Source organism: Dermacentor variabilis, chromosome 2 (assembly GCF_050947875.1).
Source record: "Dermacentor variabilis isolate Ectoservices chromosome 2, ASM5094787v1, whole genome shotgun sequence".
Classification (NCBI taxonomy): Eukaryota; Metazoa; Arthropoda; class Arachnida; order Ixodida; family Ixodidae; genus Dermacentor; species Dermacentor variabilis.
Genome location: NC_134569.1, coordinates 213,094,771 through 213,119,258, shown reverse-complemented (window position 1 = coordinate 213,119,258; position 24,488 = coordinate 213,094,771). Strand labels below are relative to the sequence as shown.

The 24,488-nt window shown below is 46.4% G+C and overlaps 1 protein-coding gene across 1 annotated transcript in view; it reads left to right on the top strand.

Moving 5' to 3' along the window:
* Window positions 1–24,488, top strand: part of LOC142573090 (uncharacterized) — a 119,741-nt gene that overhangs the window by 52,929 nt on the left and 42,324 nt on the right. The window contains exons 4-5 of the mRNA XM_075682602.1: window positions 533–747; window positions 20,522–20,579. Of these exons, the coding sequence (XP_075538717.1) occupies window positions 533–747; window positions 20,522–20,579 (273 nt within the window). The remainder of the gene's footprint in view (window positions 1–532; window positions 748–20,521; window positions 20,580–24,488) is intronic.

Genomic DNA, 24,488 nt, shown 5'->3' with positions numbered 1-24,488 from the left:
CACCTTGACACTGGACCATTATCCCTCGACACGATTTTAATTCACATGCCGCCGACAGAAGACATCGCAGCTGAAGGCGACAAAGGGACTACTTCGGTTTTTGAAAGAGACTGGATTGGACAAGCGGCTGTGACAGTGATATCACGTACCACGCTAGAGTGATGGACTCTAACGAACGATGTGTGTGTGCTGTGCTATGTGCTCTCTCCCTTCCCCATCTTTCATCCCCCCATCCCGCTCCCATGTGTAGGGTAGCAAACCGGTTAAGCTAAACTGGTTAACCTCCCTGCCTTTCCTTCTCCACTTTTTCCTTCCTTCCTTCCTTCCTTCCTTCCTTCTGGTGGCCTTCGCGTTTTCCTGAAAAGGGGACATCACGCGAGAATCCCTAAACGCATCCTGTAACTGGAAGCTCGTAAATGATGCTCGCAGTTATTTGGTGAGGCCGACCAAGAACACCGCAGTCTGAATTTTTTGAAAAATTGCTGGTCGCCCCAAATGTACACTAAATGTTAGTGTTTTGGTGCTCCTGCAGGCGGCAACGTGATCAACGGAAGCAGCAGCGGCGGTGGCAGTGGCTGCGGAGGCAGCAGCAGCAGCAGCAAGGTTAAGCAGCGTCGATCGCGCACAAACTTCACGCTGGAGCAGTTGAACGAGCTGGAGAGACTGTTCGACGAGACGCATTATCCAGACGCGTTCATGCGTGAAGAGTTGTCCCAGAGGCTAGGACTGTCCGAGGCCAGGGTTCAGGTACGTGAGCATCTATGTTACGCTTTATTTCTTTAGTTTTCCATTTGAATTTTAGATATTTCCCTCTATTTATTTTTTGACAGTGCTAACTGATGTGCGGGAACTTAGCAGTGAACTCGTAATTAATGATGTCGATAAAATGTCGGTAGCCAAATTCATTACTCGTTGGGAAGGAAAATCCCAAGCCTTCCTGAGTACTTCAACGTCAGGGTCACCGTGAGGGTCACCGTGACTGAGGTAACAACCTCAGTCAGGCAATCTACCCTGGGTGGACCCCGTGAACTAGCACCGGTGTTTCACCTCGCACCTGAAACTTGGCGTCTTTTTTTTTTTCCCGGGATTTGCTGCAGTTCCCCACTTTCAGAACAGATGACGTATGCTCTGCACGCGGCCCAATCAGAAGGAACGTATACTCCACAGTTCCAAGAGATCTGCCGTCGTGGCGCGGTAAAATGTACTCGCATGCTGGGAGAGATTTGTGCACGAGTTTCGCTATCTCATTCGTATTGCGACAACGCATCGAAGCGACCGAGCTCACCGTTGCTTGCAAGCGCTCGCCATTACGATCACCATGCCTAACGGTCACGAGCGTGCCGAAGGGCACAGACAACAGCGCAGAAAGGCAACGCATGACAGTCAACAAGGAGATCGTAATCCGTCCCATACACACCCGCGGGCCGCCTCATCAACGTGAGAGCGTTCGAAGGTGGCCTAATATGGCTGGCCTTGTCGTCCCTCCCTTTCGCATTTTCTCCGCGCTCTCCCCTCCCTCTCGGTCCCGTCGTCGGGACGACGCTCCCGTCTGCCTCCTTTCCCTCCTCCTCGCACTGCACTGGACGCTGGCCGTGGAGCGAAGCGCAGTGCTAAGTGAAACACTGTTGCTGGCTGGTTGGTTCATCTGCGTCTGCGTTTATTTCTCGCATCTAGCTTCTTGTTTTTCTCATTTCATAACGCAGTGCTAAGTGGGCGACACTGCAAGTAGTCTGTTTTGAATCAACTCAGGCAGTGTGAGAGCGAGCGATAAACGCCGGACTTGCTCGCCTGGTAACGCAATTATTCCGAGGCTATAGTTCGTTGCTGACATGTATAATTTGTTTTACGGTGAGCCGTGTCTGTACAACACGCATTGACATAAAGAGATGCAAAAAATTGAACATTGTCGCAGTGGGAGGAACACGTTACATTGAAGATGCCGAGTAAACTACAAAAGAACTCAGATAAATTTTTACTGTTACTAAATCGCCAAACTGTCGCTTTATTGGAAGTGTAACTTTATTATTATGCTTATCTGGTTTCTTGCATCGGTCTAAAGCCAGCTAAGCTCCCGAAAAATGCGCCTCGGAAGCAGAAAAAAAATATAAAGAAACTAAACGAGCGCTGCTTCTTTTTTGCTTTCTTGTCTGCTGCTGCCAATTCTTATCATCGGCTTCTTGCCAGCTCGCTCAGTTTGCTATTCTACATGGGCCAGCTTCCGACCGGATCATTAGAGCGGCAATGTGTCCGCACTCATTTGATCACAGTGATGGATACTAAAAATGGCAAAATTACGCTTCTGTCCTTCTCTTGCCCACGGCCATGCTCAATTTGCATCCATTTCCTGACATTTGCTGAAGGGAAACAAAAGACAGAGAGGTCAACGAAAGCATATGTCCCGTTGGCTATCCTGTACTCGGGAAGGGTGCAATAGATGACATAAAAGCAAGAAGGAAAAGAAATGTCTAAAAGTTGGCAATCAGGCTAGAGAAATATGCTCGCGGGTGTGTCCAAAAATACGAAGGAATATTAGCAATAGATGAGTACACGTGACATAATAATGTAGCATAAAATGTAACAATCTTCACCGAAAAAACGCGCTAATGCTGTCCTAACACTTTGTTTCGTTTCAAAACATTCGTTCGAAGAAAAAAATTTAAGAACAAACACGATTGCATTTAAGGAGTTTCCTGGCCGGAGGTATCGGTGCTATCAGCTTCCCACATCAGATGCATTAAACCTCGCAGTGTGCACCGATTAAACGCGCCCACCGTGAATACAATCTGCTCCTACTCCAATCTCATCATCAAACAGCCTGTACTTATCCTATACTTACAGAAACAACGTGTTTTACACTGCCCTTTCTTTTTTTTTTTTCGTTTGCCCACGCGACACGAGCAACCGAAGGCGTACTGTCAAAGGCACCGCGGCAACAACCTGCCATCTGCATACAGCGCTCAAACGCTTCCGGGAGGACCGTGCCGTGTCGCAGATTACATCTCGCCGACTGGCCGTCAAAAAGAATATACGAACACGTGTCAGGGAGCTCTGAAAAGGACCACTCGTATAATGCGGATTACCGAGAAACCCCCCGCAGGCAGGCGCACACTCTGTGACCCCGACCCACGGTTTAGGCAGGCACGTGACGCCAACGATTAAAAAAAAAGAAGAAAACGTAGAGGAAGAGAATAGAGAGTGGGGCATGGTGTGCCTTTGTTCGGAGCGTTATGCTGCCAGAGAAAGCGAGCTGCGCATTAGCGTGGTCGCCTGCCGCGGCCCTTCCGTAGAGGTTTAATGCATCGGCCTCATTCAGAGATTCGTGTAAGATGTGCGTGTCGCCCAGATTCTGGTGTTAGTTACTCTACCATTAACATTGCGCGTCATGACCAGGCGAAGCTATTATGGAGCGCGTAGCTTTGGCAGCGTATATCGATCCTTGTCTGCGACGGTTGCCTTTGGTAAAATATATCCGAGCTGTCTTTCTTTTATTTGTTTTTCATTTAAACCTAAACCCTATTTAGAACTGACTTCCTTATGCAACGCTTGATAACTTTATCAAACTTTGCGTAAGGATGCTAGTGTGCATGAGGAAAAACAAGGTACTACTTTTAGCATTATGCACTAACGTGCTCAGAAACATAATAGACAACCACAGGGGTTGATCTCAGTAGTTTCACTCGATAAGTCGCGCTGACGGCTCTGATAGCAAAAAAAAAAAACAATTCATTTTGTGTCTGTGTGTGTGAACTATTCTATTTCTACGCCTATTGATGACGAAAAATGGAGTCAGCAGTCTCCCTCTCTTTTTTTGTTATCCTAGCACCCGCCGTAGGGGTGTATATTGGCTGTTGCGTTCATACTTGGCATGAGGTCGTGGATTCCATACGTGCCCGATATAGCATCGGTGCGGAAACACTCGTGTATTGGCCATACGGGGCGGTCTCAATTAGCCTGGAGTCTTCGAATATGACGTCTGTTCCTCTCTATGCGTGAATACCGAAGGATAAATTCTATTATTCAATCCAACCACAATACGGAATACAATAAATACACTCGGCTCGTCTTTCTCTGTTACCTTTCTATTTAGTCATTTACTAGGGAACGACGGTTAATCATCATTGTAAAGTGAGGAAAGAGCAAGTGATGAGAAAAGAAAGTGCACTCACATATTTATTGCTTCACGGACAACTACACGACCCCACACATCCCCAGGCATGGATAAGCTCCAAGATTCAGTTTCACACACACACAACCTGAGTTACACCATGTGAAAGCATTGGAATATTTGTTGAACTGACATCGAGGCGCATAAGGCGTGTATCTATAGGTTAAGTCTGGTTCACCGTGGAAGTCTCGTCGCGCCGTCCTTGACAAAACAAAGCAGGCCGCTAGTACGACCACCTATATTTCTCTTTCGTAACTGCATGCTGTAAAACGGCCGTAAGAGATTTTACGTCTAGATGAGAGACACAGCTAAGAGAAAAAGTGTGTTCAAAACTGCATGCCGCTTGATAAATTTGTCCCATAACTCGTGCGTTTCTTCCAGTATTTTTCTTTAGCATTCCGCTCTCACCCGAATTAGGGTGTGGGAAAGGGAGATGGTCTCTTTCTGGGCGCACTGGGAAGATGTTCAGAGTACAAGGCTTCAAACGTTTTCCGTCTCAAACACAAATACCTATGCCCACCCGTTCGCTTGTGCAGCTTGAAGTCTATTTTCGAGTATCGACAATACACAATTGTCATGGCACCGGAGCAAAAGGCGAGGAAACTATGCGCGCCTGATTGGATCCCTGGCGCCACGAGCAGTCATCGTCATTATCAACAGCCTAGTAATTCGTGTCCGCTTCATAGCCAAGGCATCTCCCAGCAGTCTCCAATTATCTTTGCCTAGTGTTACCTGGCTCCATCCTATGTCTGCATATTTTCTAATCGCATTATTTCCCATTGTCCGACCTATCCTGTCTTGCACCATCCTACTTATGTTATCTTACACTATTCTCGGCTGCATTCCTTTTCCGTTGGCGCCCATTTTGTCACCCTAAAACAGGGGTGTCCAAGCTTTCTGGCCTTGAAGAACCCCACCTGCCTTCCCAGAGTGCCGGGGAACAGCACATTTTAATATAAGCCTAGATGATATACTTTCCTCTTATCCTGCGCATTAGCCTAACATTGAACAGATACTGCACACTCAGTGGAGTGCGGTGAACGCTTTCTGGCGCTATAAGAAGGAATTTCAGAAGGTTTCCAGTAAAGAGAGCCGGTTAAGACAAAACGCCAGCCAAGACTGTCTTCGGTTCCAGGACACGATTCAATAAACGCGAAATTTTTGAAAAGCGCTAGCTGTTGCTCTTCCATTTTTCTAGCAATGATATTCCAACAGTCGCTAGACAAGGGCTCTTTGCCTGCTGAATGGAAGGTCGAGAAGGTGATCCCGCTCCATAAGTCGAGTGACAAGCATTCTCCATATAACTACCGCCTTATCTCGCTCATTTCCATTCCATGTAAGATATTAAAACATATACTAGCCTCTAATCTTGCTAGCTTTCTTGGAACTAATTCGTTCTTTTCACCATCGCAACACGGCCTCCGCAAGACATATTCGTGTGAAACGCAACTAGTTTTGTTTACCGATAAGCTAGACGTCATTCTTGACCACTCTTCAACTTCCTACTGTATAATTTAGACTTTTCGAAAGCATTTGACAAAATGTGCCATAATCTTCTAATATTGAAGCTGCATCGAATTAACATTGACCCCAGACTGCTGGCATGGCTTGAGTGCTTTCTTTCTAACCGTTCACAGCTTGTCTTTGCTAATGACTCATATTCACAGCCAAGCAGAGTACAGTTCGGCGTACCTCAACGGTCGGTACTTGCTCCCCTCCTTTTCTTAATTTGCATAAATGATCTACCCTCCTGTGTTTCCTCTAACATCCATTTATTCGCCGATGATAGCGTAATCTTCAGGAAAGTAATATGCCACACTGATATATGTTCTTTTCAATGCGACCTTAACGCTATTTCTACTTGGCGCCAATAATTTTCAATGGAATTAAATAGTTTAAAAAATGTAAATTTGTGCGCGTGTCCAGAACTTCTAGCCAGCTTCCTTCTTACTACGTTAATAATCTCCCTTTAGAACCTGTTTCATTCGACAAATATCTTGGTGTCCATATTACTAGCAACCTCTCGTGCTCCGTGCACGCTTCTTACGCAATTAAAAACGCTAACCGCATGCTGAAATACCTAAAACGTAACTTCACTAATGCACCGTCTTCCCTAAAATTAATTCTATACAAGTAACTAGTCCACTCGAAGCTTGAGTACGCCGCAGCAGTTTGGGATCCCTTTCAGAAAAACCTATTCACTCATTAGAAATGGCACAAAATGACTCTGCTCATTATTATAACCGAACTGCCAGCACTTCTGTAATGAAATTAAACCTTGATTTGCCATCTTTAGCCTCTCGCCGTAAAGGACTTAGACTTTCAATTTTTCGTAAGATATTTCATCATCCTTCCCTTCGCGATGAACTTATCTCCCCTCCTCAATACATTTCAGCAAGGTTAGATCACAATAACAAAGTTGGAATTTCATTATGCCAAACCAATATCATGTCTCATTCATTCCTTCCGCGTACATCTGCTGAGTGGCATCGTCTACCCGCCTCAAGCGCTACTATTGTTGACCATCAGCATTCATGGCAGTATTAGGTAACATTGTATAAACAGAAGCATTTCATTCATGTTTTTGTACTACTAATTGTATCACTGTCTTGTATTACCGTAACACTATATTACTGCACTCTATGCACCGTATTTCATTTTATTAACGAGCACTACAAGAACACTTAGATAACATTGTATAACCGAGAGCCATCTATTTCTGTACTACTAACCATTTTGCTGCACTGTACTTGTTTTCTGTATTTCATGCAACCACTCCCCTCTTTAATTCCACTCGCCCTGAGGGTACAGGAAATAAATATATAAATAAATAAATAAGCAAATAAATAAATAAATAAGTAAATAAATAAATATTGCTCCCGTATACAGATATCTCAGGCAAAGGAATAAAGGAGGCGCACGACTACGAAAAGTTAAGCGTAACTTTTATGTCGCATTGCTCCTCCAAGAACACTGCTGGAGCAGACGTCTCTGTGCGGCAAAAGGCAGTAGCGAGGTAAAAAAAAAATGGCGCTGCAGCTAGTGGGAAGAAAAGGAACGACCAGGGAAAGGCGTTAACGCGAGTGGCAATCGGAGGGAGGGGGCACGGGTGAAACTGTGCCCGGCATCCAATCAGCTAGCAGTAGTAGAATGCCAGTGGCACAACTTGGCCTAAGAAGCGCACTCCCGCCCCCTGCGAGCGGCCGCTGAAAGCTGGGCAGCTGCCACGGCGCGTCGTCTGCTCGCGTTCGCAGGGCATCCGACGAGAGCGACGTCGTCCGATGCTCCTGGGGCGCTCTGTTGCCGCGAATAATACGCTTAATGGCGGAATTCAATTAGGCCATCGTTGTCCGGCTTTCTGACGCCGTCATCCTCCTCCCGCTTTTAGCGGGCAGCCTTCCCTTCCGGCCCTTTCTTCTGCGCCCCCGTTCCCGTAATCCCTCGCACTGGGCCGCGACTCCCTTTTATGACCCCGACTGCATTTGCATAACTCCCCTCCGTGTTCGTTCGCTGGCATCGGGCCTGCATTTTCGTTCACAACGACCGATATCTATTCATTACCAAATTGGGATTTAAGCGCCCCAGCAGCTATACGCACGTAATAAAGTGAGCGCTTTCTCGGTGGTCGGCAGCCTGTCGGCATACAAGAGAACGGGTAATCATTCAGGCACTGCCTTCTCAGTTTATTCCGTTTTCCCACTGATGCGGCTCATTCCCCTCGCGCATTGCTTTTGCTCTCTTTCCATTTTCTTTTATTCTCTTTCTTTCGTCAGGGCGTGATGTTTCCCCGCCGCATTCGCACGAGCGTTTATGGCCTCATGAATTGGTCCGCCTATTTATAGCTTCGCGGGTCTTTTCCCGGGCCCAAGGGTTTTGAAGCTGCCATTGTTGAGTCCCGACTTACCGTGAAACCTCTGTCATGACACCCGTTATTAAACAAAGCAGGCCACTTGCATGATCGCCAGGTTTCCTTCAATCATGCAGCTGACTGCGCTTGTGTCTGGCTCTTATCGATTGTTTCATCTTTGTGTGAACAACCGCCATCGTTTTCATGTCTTCCTAGTCAGTTTGCTTTATCAGCGCGCAATTTCTTTTTCTCAACCCGCGCTTTATGTTGCACGTGCTTTTTGTCACCTCGCAATAAATAAGCAACCTGTGTCTATTCCCGATGTTTCCCTTTGTTTTGTTTTTAATAAATAAAGGAAATAAATGGTTTAGTAATAAGTCTTCATAGACACCGCCTTAAGGAAGTGCCGTCAGAATTTTGTGTTGTATGCACCTACACATGCCCAATCACGAGTCCCGTCCACTCATTTTGGGGACGAGTGGTCGCGGCTTGTGGCTTGTCAGGTGATTGGTGCTCACTTGCCTCGGGCAAGCGAATGCGTCGTTCACAAACACTCGCTAAAATGGCGGCGGGGAAGTAAATTTTTTCCTTCTTTATCTGAAAGCCACCAATCTAATCAGAAGAAAAAGAAATGAACTGGCGTTATGTTAGCAAAACACAGCACAACAGTTTCCGACACCGTTGTGCACCTCACATATAAGTCCCTATAGGCACTGCGCGTATATCGTAATCGTTTACCTGGTAGAAAACAAATGCAAAGAGTAATGGGCGCAAAAACGACACCTTCTTGTCCTTGTGAGTTTTCGCGCGTATATTCTTGAACGTGACCAGCCTTCAGCTCGCCAAGCTTTAGGTATGCAATGATGTGCGTTTTTCTCGTAATATCGTAGAAAAAATATTTTGCGCTTACCCCTGCTTTGTAGCTACTGAAAGTTTTCATTAATCTCGCCTTTCATGATCTGGATCGTTGAATGTAACTCCTGGTCTGGTATTTAAAGAAAAAAGAACATAAAAGTTACTATCTCCTGTAGGGAAGCTAGCGGATGCGAAAGTGGTGCTTCCATAAACTTGTGTCGCCACCTGTCGGCAGCTGCGAAGAACAGCCGGTCCGGCTGTGTTGCCGCAGTTTCCTACCACGGAGGAAGGAAACTCAGGAGAGGCCCTGACGTCACTCTTTGTGGAGCTAAAGTGAAGCCGGAAGTTTGCGTTGCTCATGGCATTGCTCCGCCTATCGGGCCAGCTCTCCTCTCTTGTTTACATTTCTCGCGAAACCACGCCGCGCTGCGCGCAACCGTGCTGCTCAGACCCGCGCGCTCCGCAGCAACACTAAACATTAGTTAGCACGTTAGCATGATTCCGCCAAAGAGGGCAAAATTTCCCGCGGATATTCCTTCGTCCGTTGCCATTGCCGCGGCGCGTTACATCGCGTACAGCCTTGCATGCGCGTTCATTTCACGAACTTTAGTTCCTCCTGTCCCACCTGGCCACAGCAACATCCGGGAGAGCACGGTCTAGATAACGCAGCGCCACAAAACTTAGAGACCAACGCATACCTGCCCGCACGGCGCCTTTGACACGGTACGAAACCTACGGAGCAACACGTGTGAGCGCACAGAACCAAAACAGAGCCGCCATTGTGGCCCGAAAGGCGTGGCCGCTACAGCAAAAAAATAAAAAAATCAACGAAAAAGAGGAAAACCTACTACGTCACTTCCTCCACACTTTTCTCCTAGCGCGCGGAGGGGGTAGGGCCTCTCCTCAGTTTCCTTCCTCCATCTTCCCTACAATTACTAGAGGGAACTCGTGCGCTGCGATATCGTTCAATCACGGGGGGGAATGAGTGGCAGTACATGGATTTGTCCCGTCTTCGTGCTTAAGCTTCAGGCGCCCTTGTGCCTTCGTTTATTACGCTTTATCTGGGCCAAAATAGGACTAAATTTCAAAGCCATTTATACTTTTTTAATGCCGGAGGTAATAAGACTCTGCAAGCACGCATAGTCGTTGCTAATTGCAGTAGTTCGGCTTGCCCATGCCTTCGTGGCGTAATCGTTTGAATATTGTGTTAAAGGTCCTGTGTCCTAATCCTGGCGTCGGAAAATTTTGATAAGGTATATTTAATCATTCACAATGAAGCACTTTCTTAAATGTGATAACTCTCCAAAGTCACGCTGAAATGATGAAGTTTAGGCACAGTTATGTACTGCCCATCATTCCAATGTTCGCTGAACCGCCCTGCTTGCAGCTCCCGTAGACGCTAGCGCCACAGTTTCCTCTAGAAACTGTATGGCACTCTATGGGTTGCCGCGTGTAGCCAACTCCTCAAGAGCAGGAGGAAACCCTCCCAAAAGGGTTGTTTTCCACAACTTTCTGTTGAACTACAAACAAGTGTTCTTAGAAATGTGTTTCTCTAGCGTTAAAACGCACAAGACTGACTGGCCGTTAAGGCTCATTGTACTTGAAAAAGGAACGTGACAGGAGAGCTTATGTCGCTTTATACGAGACATATGAAGTTTTATCCGCTTGACGACCATTTTTTATAGAAAGAAATTCAGAGGAGGTAGCAGGTTTGTTCAGAAGATTGTCGCTAGAGCATATATTAAATTGTACATATAAATATTGTGCGAGTTAATAAATTCTAGAACAGTGCATAAATATCTGTCGAAAGTTTCTCAGTGATCGTGTCTTTTTACCTGCGCTGTACTTAAGTGAAGTGGGAGGACAGTATTTATTTGCAAGAGCATGGTGCTTGCATAGACTCTTGCATTGAGCCTTTTACACCGAAGCTGTTAGCCTCTCGGTTGTCGGCATTTTCTGTGTCCGTCCGGGAACAAAAATGATCATAATCAACAATGGCCCATCCCCCTCGTAATGCAGAGGCTACAAGAAATCAGCAAAGTGAAGCGAACGGTGCCTACATTGATTTGAACCACGCATACAACGTACAGAACAGGGTACGATTCAATAACGAACAAGCTCAAAACAATCATTATCATCATCATCAGTGGCTCATATTCCTGTAACCACGCTAAAACTGCAGTGCCTCATACCCACGTAAGAAAGAAAAATATGCAAATGGCTATACCCCGTAAGACAGAGGCCACAAACGCTCAGCAAAGGGAAGCACCGTGCATGCATTCATTGATCACCCATACAACACACAGTTCAAAACAAGCATCCGGGCCTTCAATAAAGCATTGCGTGCTGCCGTCAGCAGTTGTAGTGGTGCTTTTCCAACAGCTTCGCTGGACATCCACTTTCGTTGGGCTGGAATCACGAGTCAATATTTTTTTAGAACTTTGATTTTAGCTTCTAAGTACTGGGTGTATTTCTGGTAGCCTTGGAAGTTCTAATTCGTCTATTTCAAAAATATTTGTTAGTAGACGATCGCTTATTTCTATTTGACAAGCGTGACGCTTCGTTACACGCCGATGTTATTGCTATATATCTTAGCAATCTTAAAAGAATGCGCCTAGGAACGCCCACATTTCGTTACCCAACAAAGAAATTGCTTTTCTACGGAAGCGCTAAAAATGCTGCATTGTATCAGGTTCGTTGAGTTGAGTTGAGTTGAGTTGTTGTAGGCTACTGGTGGGATCAGCCTTGCAGTTGCTGCCGGCAATTGCTCCACCGTAGCGACACTTAAAATAAACAAATCACATAATCAGACACAGACCTCCCAATTACTAATGGGCACTCCTCAGTTCACCATGTGGAAGCTAAATCCGTGTCCTGTAGGTAATTTAACAGAAGGCGAGAGACCTCCTTCCTACACAATCGGTTCCCGCGCGGAAAAACAATGTCCTGAAGAGAGCTGTGAGGAAGTCCTGTGTTCTTGAGGGACCCGAATAACACCCTCCTTTCCGCGTTATATACAATACAGCACATTGGGTAATGTTCTATGTCACCGCACACACCACACGTTGAACATAATGGTGATAACGCCAGGCCAGTCTTATACTTCCAGGCAGGGGTACGAGCAGAGGCCGTGCGAATGCGGAGCAGTAAGGTGGCTTGGTTTCTTTTGAGACCCTTGATCACACGTGGCTTGTGAGGTGAGCTCCACAAAGAACTGAAGTGGCACGACACCGCTTCTCTGGAGAGTCTCTTGTCTTCTTGAGGCACTTTTTTCAAAGGATTCCCAGACAGCGCTCTATGGGCGAGGCTGTCCGCCATCTCGTTGCCTATGATACCTATTTGTGATGGCACCCATTGGAATCGTATGGAGAAGCCTTTGACACGGAGATTTTGCACCGAACGTAGGGAGCTTAGAGATAAGGCATCAGTAGGGAACCCGTGCTCTAACCTTTGAAGGGCGGATTTCGAATCTGTAAGAATGACAACAGGTTGAGGCGTACAAAACCGTAGCTTTTTGAGAGCTGCCTCAATGGCAACGCTTTCTGCCGTTGTGGAGGACACGACTGCAGTGAAGCGAACGGACCAATCATACTTCAAAGAGGGAATGTGAAAAGCAGCTGCACTAGATCCTCTTACCTTGTACACAGAGCCATCAGTAAAAATTTGAAGATGACGGGCAAATTCAGTTTCAAGATGTTCCAGTACGAGCGAACGCGTTGCCGCCAAAGGAGAACTCCGCTAAACACGAACGCGAGGAACTGCCAACGAACAATCGAGGCTCGCAAAAGACAAAGGTGGTTTCAACCTCTTAGTTCGACCTCTAGCGTCAAGGCCCAGGTAACCAAGAGTATTAAGGGCCAAGTACGCTCGGGACTCGGATCTCTTTCGAAGGCGCTGTAGAAGGGTTCGGCCGGCTGCCGTCTGTTCGAGGCGGCCAATTTGCATCAATAACCTTTGTGAAGCGACTAAGGTAAGAGGTCTCGATAGAGATTCATAAAGTACTGCATTGTTAGGAGCAGTTTGCGGAACGCCAAGAGCCCTTCTTAGGCCCTTTCTGTGCAGAACCTCAAGTCGTTCCAGCTGTGATATCGATGGGGAAATTAAAGAGAGCTGATACATTATTCGACTCGTCACTAGTGCATCGTGCAACCTGATCATTGAAGAAGGGTGATTTCCCCATTGCTCACTTGCAACTCTACGGATCACATTGAGACGCGGAGATATCGATGTCACAACCGAGTCCACAGCTCGTCGCCACTGTAGGCGGTAGTTAATAATGACGCCCAAAAAGCGCTTGTGTTTCAATTGTCGAAGACAAGATTGATTAAGGTCAATCTTCAGCCGCGCATACCTTCTTCCTCTACCTGGAAACATGATGAAGCCAGATTTTTCTACCGAGAGAGTCAACCCAACACCTTGAAGATAATTTTGAACTGAAAGTAATGCCTGTCGAGCTATCAGAGCTAAATGCTTGTGTTGATATCCGGTTCACCAAAGACAAATGTCGTCCGCGTATATCGACATATGGACATGCCTGCAATGTTTTTGCACTTCAGCGGGAAGACCAGCCATTGCACCGTTAAAGAGCGTTGGGGAAAGAACACTTCCCTGAGGTACACCTCGCGATACCGCCCTTTCGGTGCTTGTGGTACTTCCTAATCGCACTTGAATTTTCCGATGACTGATAAATGAGTGAATGAATCACAGAAGATAGCCCTGTACGCCCATGGCCTGCAAACTATTTAGTATTGAGCTCTGAAGGACGTTATCATAAGCCTTTGATACGTCTAGGAAAATAATTAGTGTTGAAAGGCCGAAAGCTCTATGATGTTCAATATGGCTTATCAAGTCCAAGACGCTATCTTGCGCGCTTAAACCTGTTCGGAATCCAGTCATGCATGTTGGCAGAACCCTTCTATCTTCGAGCCACCAAGATAAACGCTTACTTGCCAGCTTCTCCATGAGCTTAGCCACGCACGACGTCAGTGATACAGGACGATACGAGGCCAAGTCTGTCATTTCTTTGCCGGGCTTCAGCACTGGGACAACGTGAGCCACCTTCCATGAACGAGGAACGTCGCCAGTCTCCCACACTCGATTGAGATAGCTTAGGAGCATCTTCCGGTGTTTCAGAGGTAGGTTCTGCATCATCTGGTTGGTGATGCCGTCAGGACCTGGTGCACATCGACGCCGCAGGCTGCTGAGTGCTGTCTGTAGCTCTCGAAGTGTAAACGGGGCGTCCATCACAGACGTAGATGTTGCAGGCAGAGCGCAGGGATGAATTCCTGAACTTACACTTACAAATGCATCTGCAAATTCTTCTGCCAAGCACACCAGAGGTTTCTGCTTGCGCAGTGCAAGCACTTCGAAAGGTTTACTAGGACGAGAATCTCCGGCAAGACTGCCAATGACTCGCCAAATTCTCGTCACCAGTGAGAAAACCGTCAAGATAGCGCAGAAGGACGCCCACTGCGACCTACAGAGCTTGTTCGTATGGCGTCGAATGGCAGAGTTAAGCCTATTGAAGGTCGTATTCAAGGATCTGTCGTCCTTCTTCCGCGTCAGTTGTCGCTCCGCCCTTCTGCGCGCTGCGCAAATGTTCCTGAGTTTTAAATCCGGAGTCGGAAAATGATTAGGCAACTTGACCGCTGTGGTAGCAGCCATCTTACCAGAAATCATTTTGTCTATGGCATCACCAGAAACACATGCAAGGTGTTCCCTGTATTTGTCCCAATTAACGACATGGCTAATTTTAGAGCGGCGCATATGGAAGTCGGCCGTAAACACTAAAATTGGATAGTGATCACTTCCCATGCGGTCAGGTGCAGTTGACCACTTCATGCGGACGTCAGATGAATGCAAGGTTAGGTCTATGGATGTGGCTGAGGCTGGAGGCCGGAAGTAAGTCGGACTTCCGTCATTGGCCACGCTCAGGTCCAAACTGTCGATAACTTCTACAAGTTTGCGTCCGCGGGAATCTGTGTTCCTGTCACCCTAGACAGAGTGATGGGCGTTGAAGTCCCCGCAGATAATTCGGGGCGCTGGGCAACGGTCACAAAGCTGCTGGAGAAACAAGTCCATTGCTACCTTCTTCCGCGGAGACGCGTATACGGAGGCAACAGAAAGAGTTCGGAAGCCAAGCCGTATCCTCACAGCCGCTACCTCAATACTATCGGTGCAAAGATCGGTGACGTTCAAAGCCACATGAGGAATCTCTCTTCGTATGTAAAGGGCGGCACTTCCCGCGGGAAATGACTTTATGCTGCAATTCTTATGGGCGACATATCCAGTCAACGATCTCCCGCTTGGTAGGCCAGCCGCCGAGAGGGCTAATACTGGAACACACGTATCTTTCAGAAATAATTGAAGTTCTGCTAATCGACTTATAATCCCAGCGCAGTTTCATTGCATAATAAACGGCACTTTTCGGTGATTTTTTGTTGCACGAGGTTGAAGAAGACTAGCCATATTATAAGGTAAAGGTCGCTGCGAAGGTGGTAATCATGGGCTCAAAGGAAAGAACGAGCTGAAGAAAGTTCTTCAGGGTTCCAGTCCCCATCGCTTGAACATATGAACGCAGGACTTCAAACAAAACTCGCAGAAGGTCGGACAGGTCCTGATTTTTGAGCTCCTTATTTTGCTGTACACACTGCCTCACAACTTCAACAAAGGTTGCGGACTGGGACCCACTCTTGGCCACTGCAGCTGGTTTCTTCATCTCTTTTGAGGCGAGGGAATGTCCTCCATGTTGTCGAGTCTGGCTGTGAAACTTGTCTGGCTGTCTCGCTGTCGAGTCTTGTCGCTGAGAAACTTGGACACTTTTTGCTGCAGCAGATCGAACGACCGACTCACCCACAGAGGACTTTGCCGTCTTGCTAGGATCAGGTCGCTCACTGACGTTGCTGGTTACCACGCTACGAACTTCCGACTCTAACGCAGGGAACTCAACTTCCGAATCTAACGCCGCGAACTCGTCACTTCCAGTTATCCGCTTCTCAGTAGGTTGCGGTTTGGGACCACTAATGAAGGACACTCGGCGGTGTAAGGCGCTTACACGGAAGGGGCAGCCACCGAAACTCGCTGGATGGTCACCACCACAATTAGCGCAAGCAAAATCTGCCTTGCAGGGTTTGTAATCGTGGGCGCCACCGCATCGTTTGCAACGTTGATCTTTGATGCAGTCTTTAGCTACATGCCCAAAGCGTTGGCACCTAAAACATCGGGGAGGAGGTTCAACGAATTCTTTGACTGCATGCTTGGTAAAACCGAGGTCAATTTTTTCGGGGCGCTCGGTGTTAGGAGCAAACGTTATCACAATAGAGTTAGTAGGTTTCGCTGCCCATTCTTTTTCTTGAGTCTCCACCCGGCGCATGAGACGTTTCACGTGCAGAACATCTTGCGGTTTCAAGTAGTCAAGAAGGTCACTTTCCGAATACCACACTGGTACTCCCCTAACAACACATGTGTTAGTCATGTAGGAGGGGGCAGCCGGGCTTTAACTCTTATGTCACCAATCTGAGAGCACCGGAGAAGAATGTCCACTTGCTCTTCCGTTGCGATATCTAAATAAAGAGCGCCTTGCGATGTGAAGCGGCTGCGAATCGGGGCAGATCCCAGCAGTACTTTAATGGCTTCGAAGAGCCTGATAGGGTTCCGCTCTCTCAAATCAACACCTTGCTCTGTTGGCAAAACAATCACTGGGATTCCGACCGTTCTTTGCTTCCGATGACTCACCGCCTTGAAGCCGTCGCAGTGCACTTCCGCCATATCAGCCACTTCCTCGTCAGGGTCGACGATAGATGTGTCACCCCCACTGATCGATGATGACGCACTGGACTGCTTATCGTCCCTGATGTCTGGCAGCTTCACACCTTGCAAGGCCATGGCCGCCTCCGCCACGCTGGCTTCCTTCGGATGGCGCTGTCCCTTTAAAGATGCCGGCGCCGGAGCAGCCGTACTCTTCCCATAGGGACAGTACCGCCTTAAAGATGCGGCCGTCTTCCAAGGATATAAATAACTGACTTGATGAATAGCAAAACCTATGCAAAAATTACAGAGCTGAGGTGACAAAAGATCGAACAGCGTCGTCTTCCTCTTCCTCTATCTCAGGTTCGTTCTCTTTATCCTGTGCATCATGCGCCTATGTGTGTGTGTGTGTGTGCTTTGCAAATTAATTAGTTGGAAGTAAGCCCCCCGTCTGTCTCGTTTTTGCCTATAATGCGGTATAATTTACCTATATATATATATATATATATATATATATATATATATATATATATATATATATATATATATATATATATATATATATATATATATATATATATACTGCTCGCAACTAATCTAGCCAAAGTGAGACATCGTTGCAGTTGGCCCCTTTACAGTCCGCATTGTTCTCTCCCTTTCTCACGTTGAATTCTTTAAGCAGGGTTTGCAGCGGGTCAGGATTTATTTCGTCTCTGAGTCTGCAATATCTGGCATGTCCTCCGTAGAGGTCCCTTCAGCTTATTGTGGAATTCCGCAGAGCATACAGACAACTTGCCCGGAAACATATTGCCCTTAGTGAACAACATTACCAAAGAGACGGAGGGCAGCAACACTTTGTCGGCTGCATATTCATCCCGGAACGCTATAGGCACTATAGGCACTGCACTACAGCAGCAATACTAGTCTTGTCACAAAAAGCTATTATTGCAGTGACCTGCCACATCTGAGTTGACTGCTGGTGTAAACTTTTGGCAGCTACCTAATCAGTAACATGCAGTTATTTTAGTATTTTCATTCGACGAGAACACACTGGCAACACGAAAAGTTTCAAAAGCGCTCCAGCTGGGGAAAACGTCAGAAAACGTCGCTACCAGAATTGCTACTACCAGGCGCGGCTCCGGTAGCCCGGTAGTGCGTTTACGACACACCAGGTTACCGCTGTTGCGACTGGGGGTCCGAAGAAGCAGGGCGTACTTTGCTCGTGGAAGAGAAAGGGAACGTGGAGCTAGGCCCGATATGCAGGAGGTCTTACAAACAAGTTTATATTTACATATTGACAATAAAATTCAAAGTAGCATGGAAAGTTTTCATGAAAAAGTTCTAGCAGCCGATCACTCCCGCCGTCCGTTGCTCTTTTTATGCCCTGCGTGGTCATTGTTCCGTCCCGTCACCCAATCCAGCGTCAGGAGACCGATGACATCAAGTCCCACCAGTCCGGAGGTCTGTTGCCCTTTCCCGCCGAAGGGAGCTTTGTCGGAAACACATGCACATCACTAGACACAAACAGGGAAAGGCGGATCGTACACTGACTCCGTCTCCGGCGTGGACGGGCCAATTTGGGCGGCTGACAGGTCATGGACCATATCGTTGCTAATTGCCCAAACCTCTCCTAACCGAGGTACTCCCGTGCTGGCCATAAATCATCCGTTTTGAGAACCATTTTGACGAGGCCGTCGACCCGTTCCCCGTAACCGCGCTCGCCGTGACAGGAGGTTGTCGCGGTGTGAACGGCCGATCACATCATCATCATCAGCCTGGTTACGCCCACTGCAGGGCAAAGGCCTCTCCCATACTCCTCCAACCACCCCGGTCATGTACTAATTGTGGCCATGTCGTCCCTGCAAACTTCTTAATCTCATCCGCCCTCCTAACTTTCTGCCGCCCTCTGCTACGCTTCCCTTCCCTTGGAATCCAGTCCGTAAGCCTTAATGACCATGGTTTATCTTCCCTCCTCTATACGTGTCCTGCCCATGCCCATTTCTTTTTCTTGATTTCCACTCAGATGTCATTAACTCGCGTTTGTTCCCTCACCCAATCTGCTCTTTTCTTATCCCTTAACGTTACACCCATCATTCTTCTTTCCATAGCTCGTTGCGTCGTCCTCAATGTAGAACCCTTTTCGTAAGCCTCCAGGTTTCTGCCCCGTACGTGAGTACTGTAAGACACAGCTGTAATACACTTTTCTCTTAAGGGATAATGGCAACCTGCTGTTCATGATCTGAGAATGCCTGCCAAACGCACCCCAGCCCTTTCTTATTCTTCTGATTATTTCAGTCTCATGATCCGGATCCGCAGTCACTACCTGTCCTAAGTAGATGTATTCCCTTAACACTTCCAGTGCCTCAGTACCTATCGTAAACTGCTTTTCTCTTCCGAGACTGTTAAGCATTACTTTAGTTTTCTGCAGATAAATTTTTAGACCCACCCTTCGGCTTTGCCTCTCCAGGTCAGTGAGCATGCATTGCAGTTGGTCCCCTGAGTTACTAAGCAAGGCAATATCATCAGCGAATCCCAAGTTACTAAGGTATTCTCCATTAACTATTATCCCCAATTCTCCCCAATCCAGGTGTCTGAATACCTCCTGTAAACACGCTGTGAATAGCATTGGAGAGATTGTATCTCCCTTCCTGCGCCTTTCTTTATTGGGATTTTGTTGCTTTCTTTATGGAGGACTATGGTGGCTGTGGAGCCGCTATAGTTATCTTTCAGTATTTTTACATACGGCTCATCTACACCCTGATTCCGCAATGCCTCCATGACTGCTGAGGTTTCGACTGAATCAAACGCTTTCTCGTAATCAATGAAAGCTATATATAAAGGTTGGTTATATTCCGAACGGCCGATCACAACACCACCTTACGGGCAAGCTAAAGCTATTTCATTGGTGTTTTTTTACACACAAGCTAGAAATATGTTTAATGTTGCTACGTGATGGTCGAACAAGAAGAGAACGGCAACTTGATGAATACGATGACGTGCCTTGTGTTTACTCGGATAGCTAGGCTTCCGTCTCGGCCGGTGTTTGTGATACTTGCAGATATGCCCGCGCAAATAGTTTCTGCCTAGTTTACTTACAGGTAACATATTGGAGTAGGTGCAGAACTATATGATCGTTCTTCGTACTGCCGCTGTATTTATTGAGATGTTTCTTTGCTACTACCGATGCTATTTTCGCCCTTCGTCAGTGGTCAAAGTGACGACCCGCGCGCGTTGTCAATGGCGTCAGGTTTCCGTGAGCGGTGATGGATAAGAACGAATGGCGTATAGTCGAGCGGAATGCACAGCTACTGAATCGCATCGCATCGCTACTGAATGAATCGCGGTCCGTGGGCGCTATGCAGGGTGCCCCGATTTTCTCACTTGCCTGAGTTTGCGCCGTAGAAGTGAGTGCACAAAGATAGCGCAGAAACGCGCCAGAACCGCATATAACAAAATTTCGGGAAGTCATGCATGCCAATACGAGCGCACCCTGCGCACGAAGCTTGCTCGTTTCAAGCGCTTAACACCGGGCAATGTTCGACGCACAACGCCGCTGATTGTTATCGACGCAATATCGCAATACCATGACCGTCCCTCTATCTGCACCGTCGGCGCGAACCGTTTAATTGCCACGCCTTTCTTCTGTGTGTCCTGTTTCGAACATTGTATGTCCGTCCACCGTCGAATGCCAACGGTACAGACGGGGCGCATTCTCGTGCCAACCCTTTCTTTTCTTTCGAATACGTTAATAGGTAAACGGGTTTTTTTATAACTTACTTGCACAGCTAATGCATTGGCTGCGCGTGTCGCAGGAAGCACAATATCTATATACATTGTCCTAACTTCGTTGCTGTGTCGGCACGTTGAGATCTGTTCTCTTGAATCGCTGTGTCTTTCTTGCATTTCAGGTGTGGTTTCAAAATCGCAGAGCAAAGTGCAGGAAACACGAGAGCCAGATGCAGAAGAGTAAGTGGCCTCATTTCCTTCCTCTCAGCGCACTTCCCCCCCCCCTCTCCTCTGCGATGACTCAGCGGCTGCGGCCGGCGTGCTGCTGCAAAACACATGACAGTTTGATTCCCTCGCAATAAAAAAGTTCGTTTTACCAAGGCGAATATAAAAATATTTCCATTGTAAACACTGTCATCTCTTGTGATGAAATACCCTTTTCTCTGTGTTAGCCTTGCAAGCTCACACGAAAAGAGTAAATGAAAAATCAAATCGCGTTATGGCTGCAAAGAAACTTATGCAAATCGTAACCCACCAGGCAGGTACCCAAGGGGGGGCCCGAGGGGGCCCGGGCCCCCCCGAAATTCGGACGCATAGCCCCCCCCCCCCCACTCCCCGCCCACGCCACCATTTCTCAAACACATTCCTAAGGCGCCGCCAAATCAATGTTGAGACTTGACAGTTATTCGGCGGTCAACATTTTGCTGCCTTTTTCACTCCTTTTGGATGGCTGTAGTTCTCGGCGTCTGCTGGGATGTGATGGCCAGTTTCCTCATCAATTCGGTGCCTGCGCGATTAACTCGAGATGCATTCAGTTGTTACCGTCTATTCAACGGTCACACCCATTGTTGTTGCTTCGTAAGTTCAACCTTCTTCGTGCAGACTGATCCAGGGACCAGGAAAGGGATTCAGTTCGTGGTCAGCTGGTCCGTATGCACGTGCAACGAGTTGCGGCCAGAGAAAACGCCAACTGCGTTTAACTTTTCTTTTTGTTTCAATATTTCCTCGAATGACGGCTCGCCGCGACGCTGACAGATTCTCGGTACCATATCCCGTGGTATGGGTTAGATAAGGTGGAAAATAAAGTAATGCGAGATAGCATCCACCATCAATCCCTGTAATAATCTTGAAACTTATGGGAAAATAATATGACTGTCACCTGTTAACTCGTCTGGTTTTTCCCTAATGGTACAGCTGTTTTCGCGCAATATTGCCAACTGGAAACAAGAGTCGCAAGGACTTCAGAAATTAGGTGATGTACTAAGGGAGAGAGCCAAGGCAACAGCCAAACAGGAAGGAAAAGTGAAAATTAACAAATGGGACCGTTGTTTATGAAAATATTCATGGATCAACATCATTTTATTTAAAAAGGGAGTAGAGAAAACGCCGCCGGAAGTGAAGGACAATTCCGCGTGTTCTGAATGACTCTTCTACAGTTATCATTCGAGCCGCTTAACGTTGTCGCTTGCTGTGCTTGTGTAGGTGTTTTTCTAACCTTCCGCGGTGGGCGCATTACGTGCAGAGTCGCAGCTTTCTGTGCCACACGCGGTTGTACGCGACTGGCGGCCACGCATCGTTACGTAACTTCCCAAATAACCATAAGAGTCGGTTGTGGCTCTTAACTTATCAGAGCAGTAAACGAGGGATCCAAAAGAACTATGATTGTTCTGCAAATATATATTTGTGCATATTTCTTCCAGAGATAATTCAAAAAACGCTACTATGGTGGGGTACAATTTAAGAGGAAGCTTTAGCTCGAGCCCAATTCTGAGGTGGCCTATTCAAATACACGTAAAACGCAAAAACGTTTTTCTGAGCTAACCCCTGGACCGATTTTAATGAAATTTGTTGCATTTGAGAGAGACAGTTAAATTCTAGTGACTGCTTGAAGCGTAATTTGTAATTAGTGCCTGAATTTTGTTAAAAATATTTTCATATCTTCGACAGTTTGAAAAAAAATAGAAGCACGAAGTTTACAAATCCATAGCTGTGCATCACGAACAGATGTCGCGGTCCTGTAAACGGCATAGATTAGACCATTAAAAGCGGACAAATTCGATATATCGTTTTACATTGTATGTGAATTTGTTACGTTGTTTACAAGGGCTCTGCAAAAGGTGTATTTCCATATTGCCAAATTTTTTGAGATTCATATGTAACATATCACTTTTGTCCGCTTTAAATGTAGTACTAGATGCAATTCACAGAATTCTGATATCATTTTTCGTTGCCGAAAGACAGAGTTGTAAACTTGATAGTCTCATTTTCTAAAAATTTTCGATTTTGATAATTTTTAATAAATATTGACAACATAAAGCAAGAATTCGAAACCAACAGTCACTAGAGTTTAAGTTTTCTTTTAAATGCAACAAACCTCGTCAAATTTGGTGCAGTTGTTGCTGAGAAAAAACGAATTCTCCTTTTACATGTACTTAGATAGGAGCACCCGAGCTAAAGCTTCTTCTTAAGTCTGCAATGAAGTGTTGCCCGCGCCCTCATAACCGCCAGCCACTGTTCCTCCACGACGCTGCAAATAATTCGTGCTTCAAACCTCTTCTGTTACCCAAATAAGGCGGTAACTACAAAAATAAAATTATTCTCGTGTAATTTTATACCTTTCTCCTCGCCTATTATAGTTGAATGGCGAATGCCTAATTCATTATTGAACTGAAATAACATGCTTGCTTCGCTACAACTATTTGTTGTGAAGTTTCACTTCAGTTGGCAGTGAAGTTTCATGAGTAAAACGGGTTCAGCAGTGACATGAACTGCACAGCAGACTTTTGAATAGTGAAATGCTCAGAGTCGATACATTTTGTCCATGTCTGTTGCACACCTCATTGTTTCCGCCGATGAAAAGACTTTTGAAGAACAGCAGACGCTCCGGAGGTATCAAGTACGACATCATGTTGAAAAGGCCGCATGACGACGATTTTTTTTTCTTCTGTCATTGGCTGGCGGAGTAACACAACTCCGCGCGGTCCGTGTGCCTTTGTTGCCAACTACTGTTTTTGAAGTTATATTCTACTAAAGTAATCTTTATTTTACAGTTTCTCTTCTTTACTTGTTCTTGGCAGTGTTGTTCCTGCGCTTCTTTCCTGCGCAAGTCCATTTGGCGTGGTTCTTTGTTTGCCAAGTAAAGGAGAGGCGTATCGCACATTACACTGTAAAGTACACTTTATTTCATTTCTTTTTTGTGGGTTTACGCGTTTTTATGGCGAATGGTGGGCGTTATTCACATTTTTACTAGTAAAGGCACCCCCCCCCCTCATTTGCATAGAAAAGTTACCTTGGGTTGGGGCCCCCCCCCGAAAAAAAATCCTGGGTACGTGCCTGTAACCCACCTTATATATTACTCTAAAAACGTGAACTCAAGTGGTTATGTCAATGCCATTCTTTAGCATTGATGGTAAATGAGGGCAAGTGCCGTTTTTTAATCTGTCGAGTGAACTGCCGGAACCGGTGAAGTTGCTCTGGCCTGTTGTACGTGCTATTTTCCTTTTGCGTTGGTTGTCAGCGTTGTAATCAAGAATTGTTACCAACTTGCACAGTCTACCATTTTTGACGGAGCATAGTCTTCCAAATGCGATGCGGCTTTTACAAAAATCGGTGGTACATGTATGCGCAAACTACGAAACTTCAAAGCACAGTGGCGAAAATATTTGACATTAGACGAGCTGTCCAGTACGGTTTACTTTCTGAAAGACTAACTTGATATTTACTTTGACGGTGTCCAACATTTAGAGACTAATAAGCATTTTTCCTCACCAATGTGCAACCTTTTTGTGTGGGTAATGTAAAGTGAGCGAGAATACGCATTGGCCTAATCAGGAAGAACGCATGACGCCGTGGCAATTGGGGCAGGTAGACATGTGGGACATAAAGAAAGTATTTGGACCTTAACAAGGTATTAAGCTCCCACTACTTCACTTAACTAGTTCATTTTATTCCACCGCGACCCCTCCCAACAAAACAATAATAAATACATTTGCCACGGCTATGCAACTGGTCAGTTTCTAAATTTTCGGAATATAATGAAATATGAATAGGCGTGATGAACAGCACTAGCGTTTTTCCGTTTATTTCTAAATCGGCGCTTGAAGTAACATGCACCTGTATAACGAATGTTTGGAGAACAGCCGACTCGCA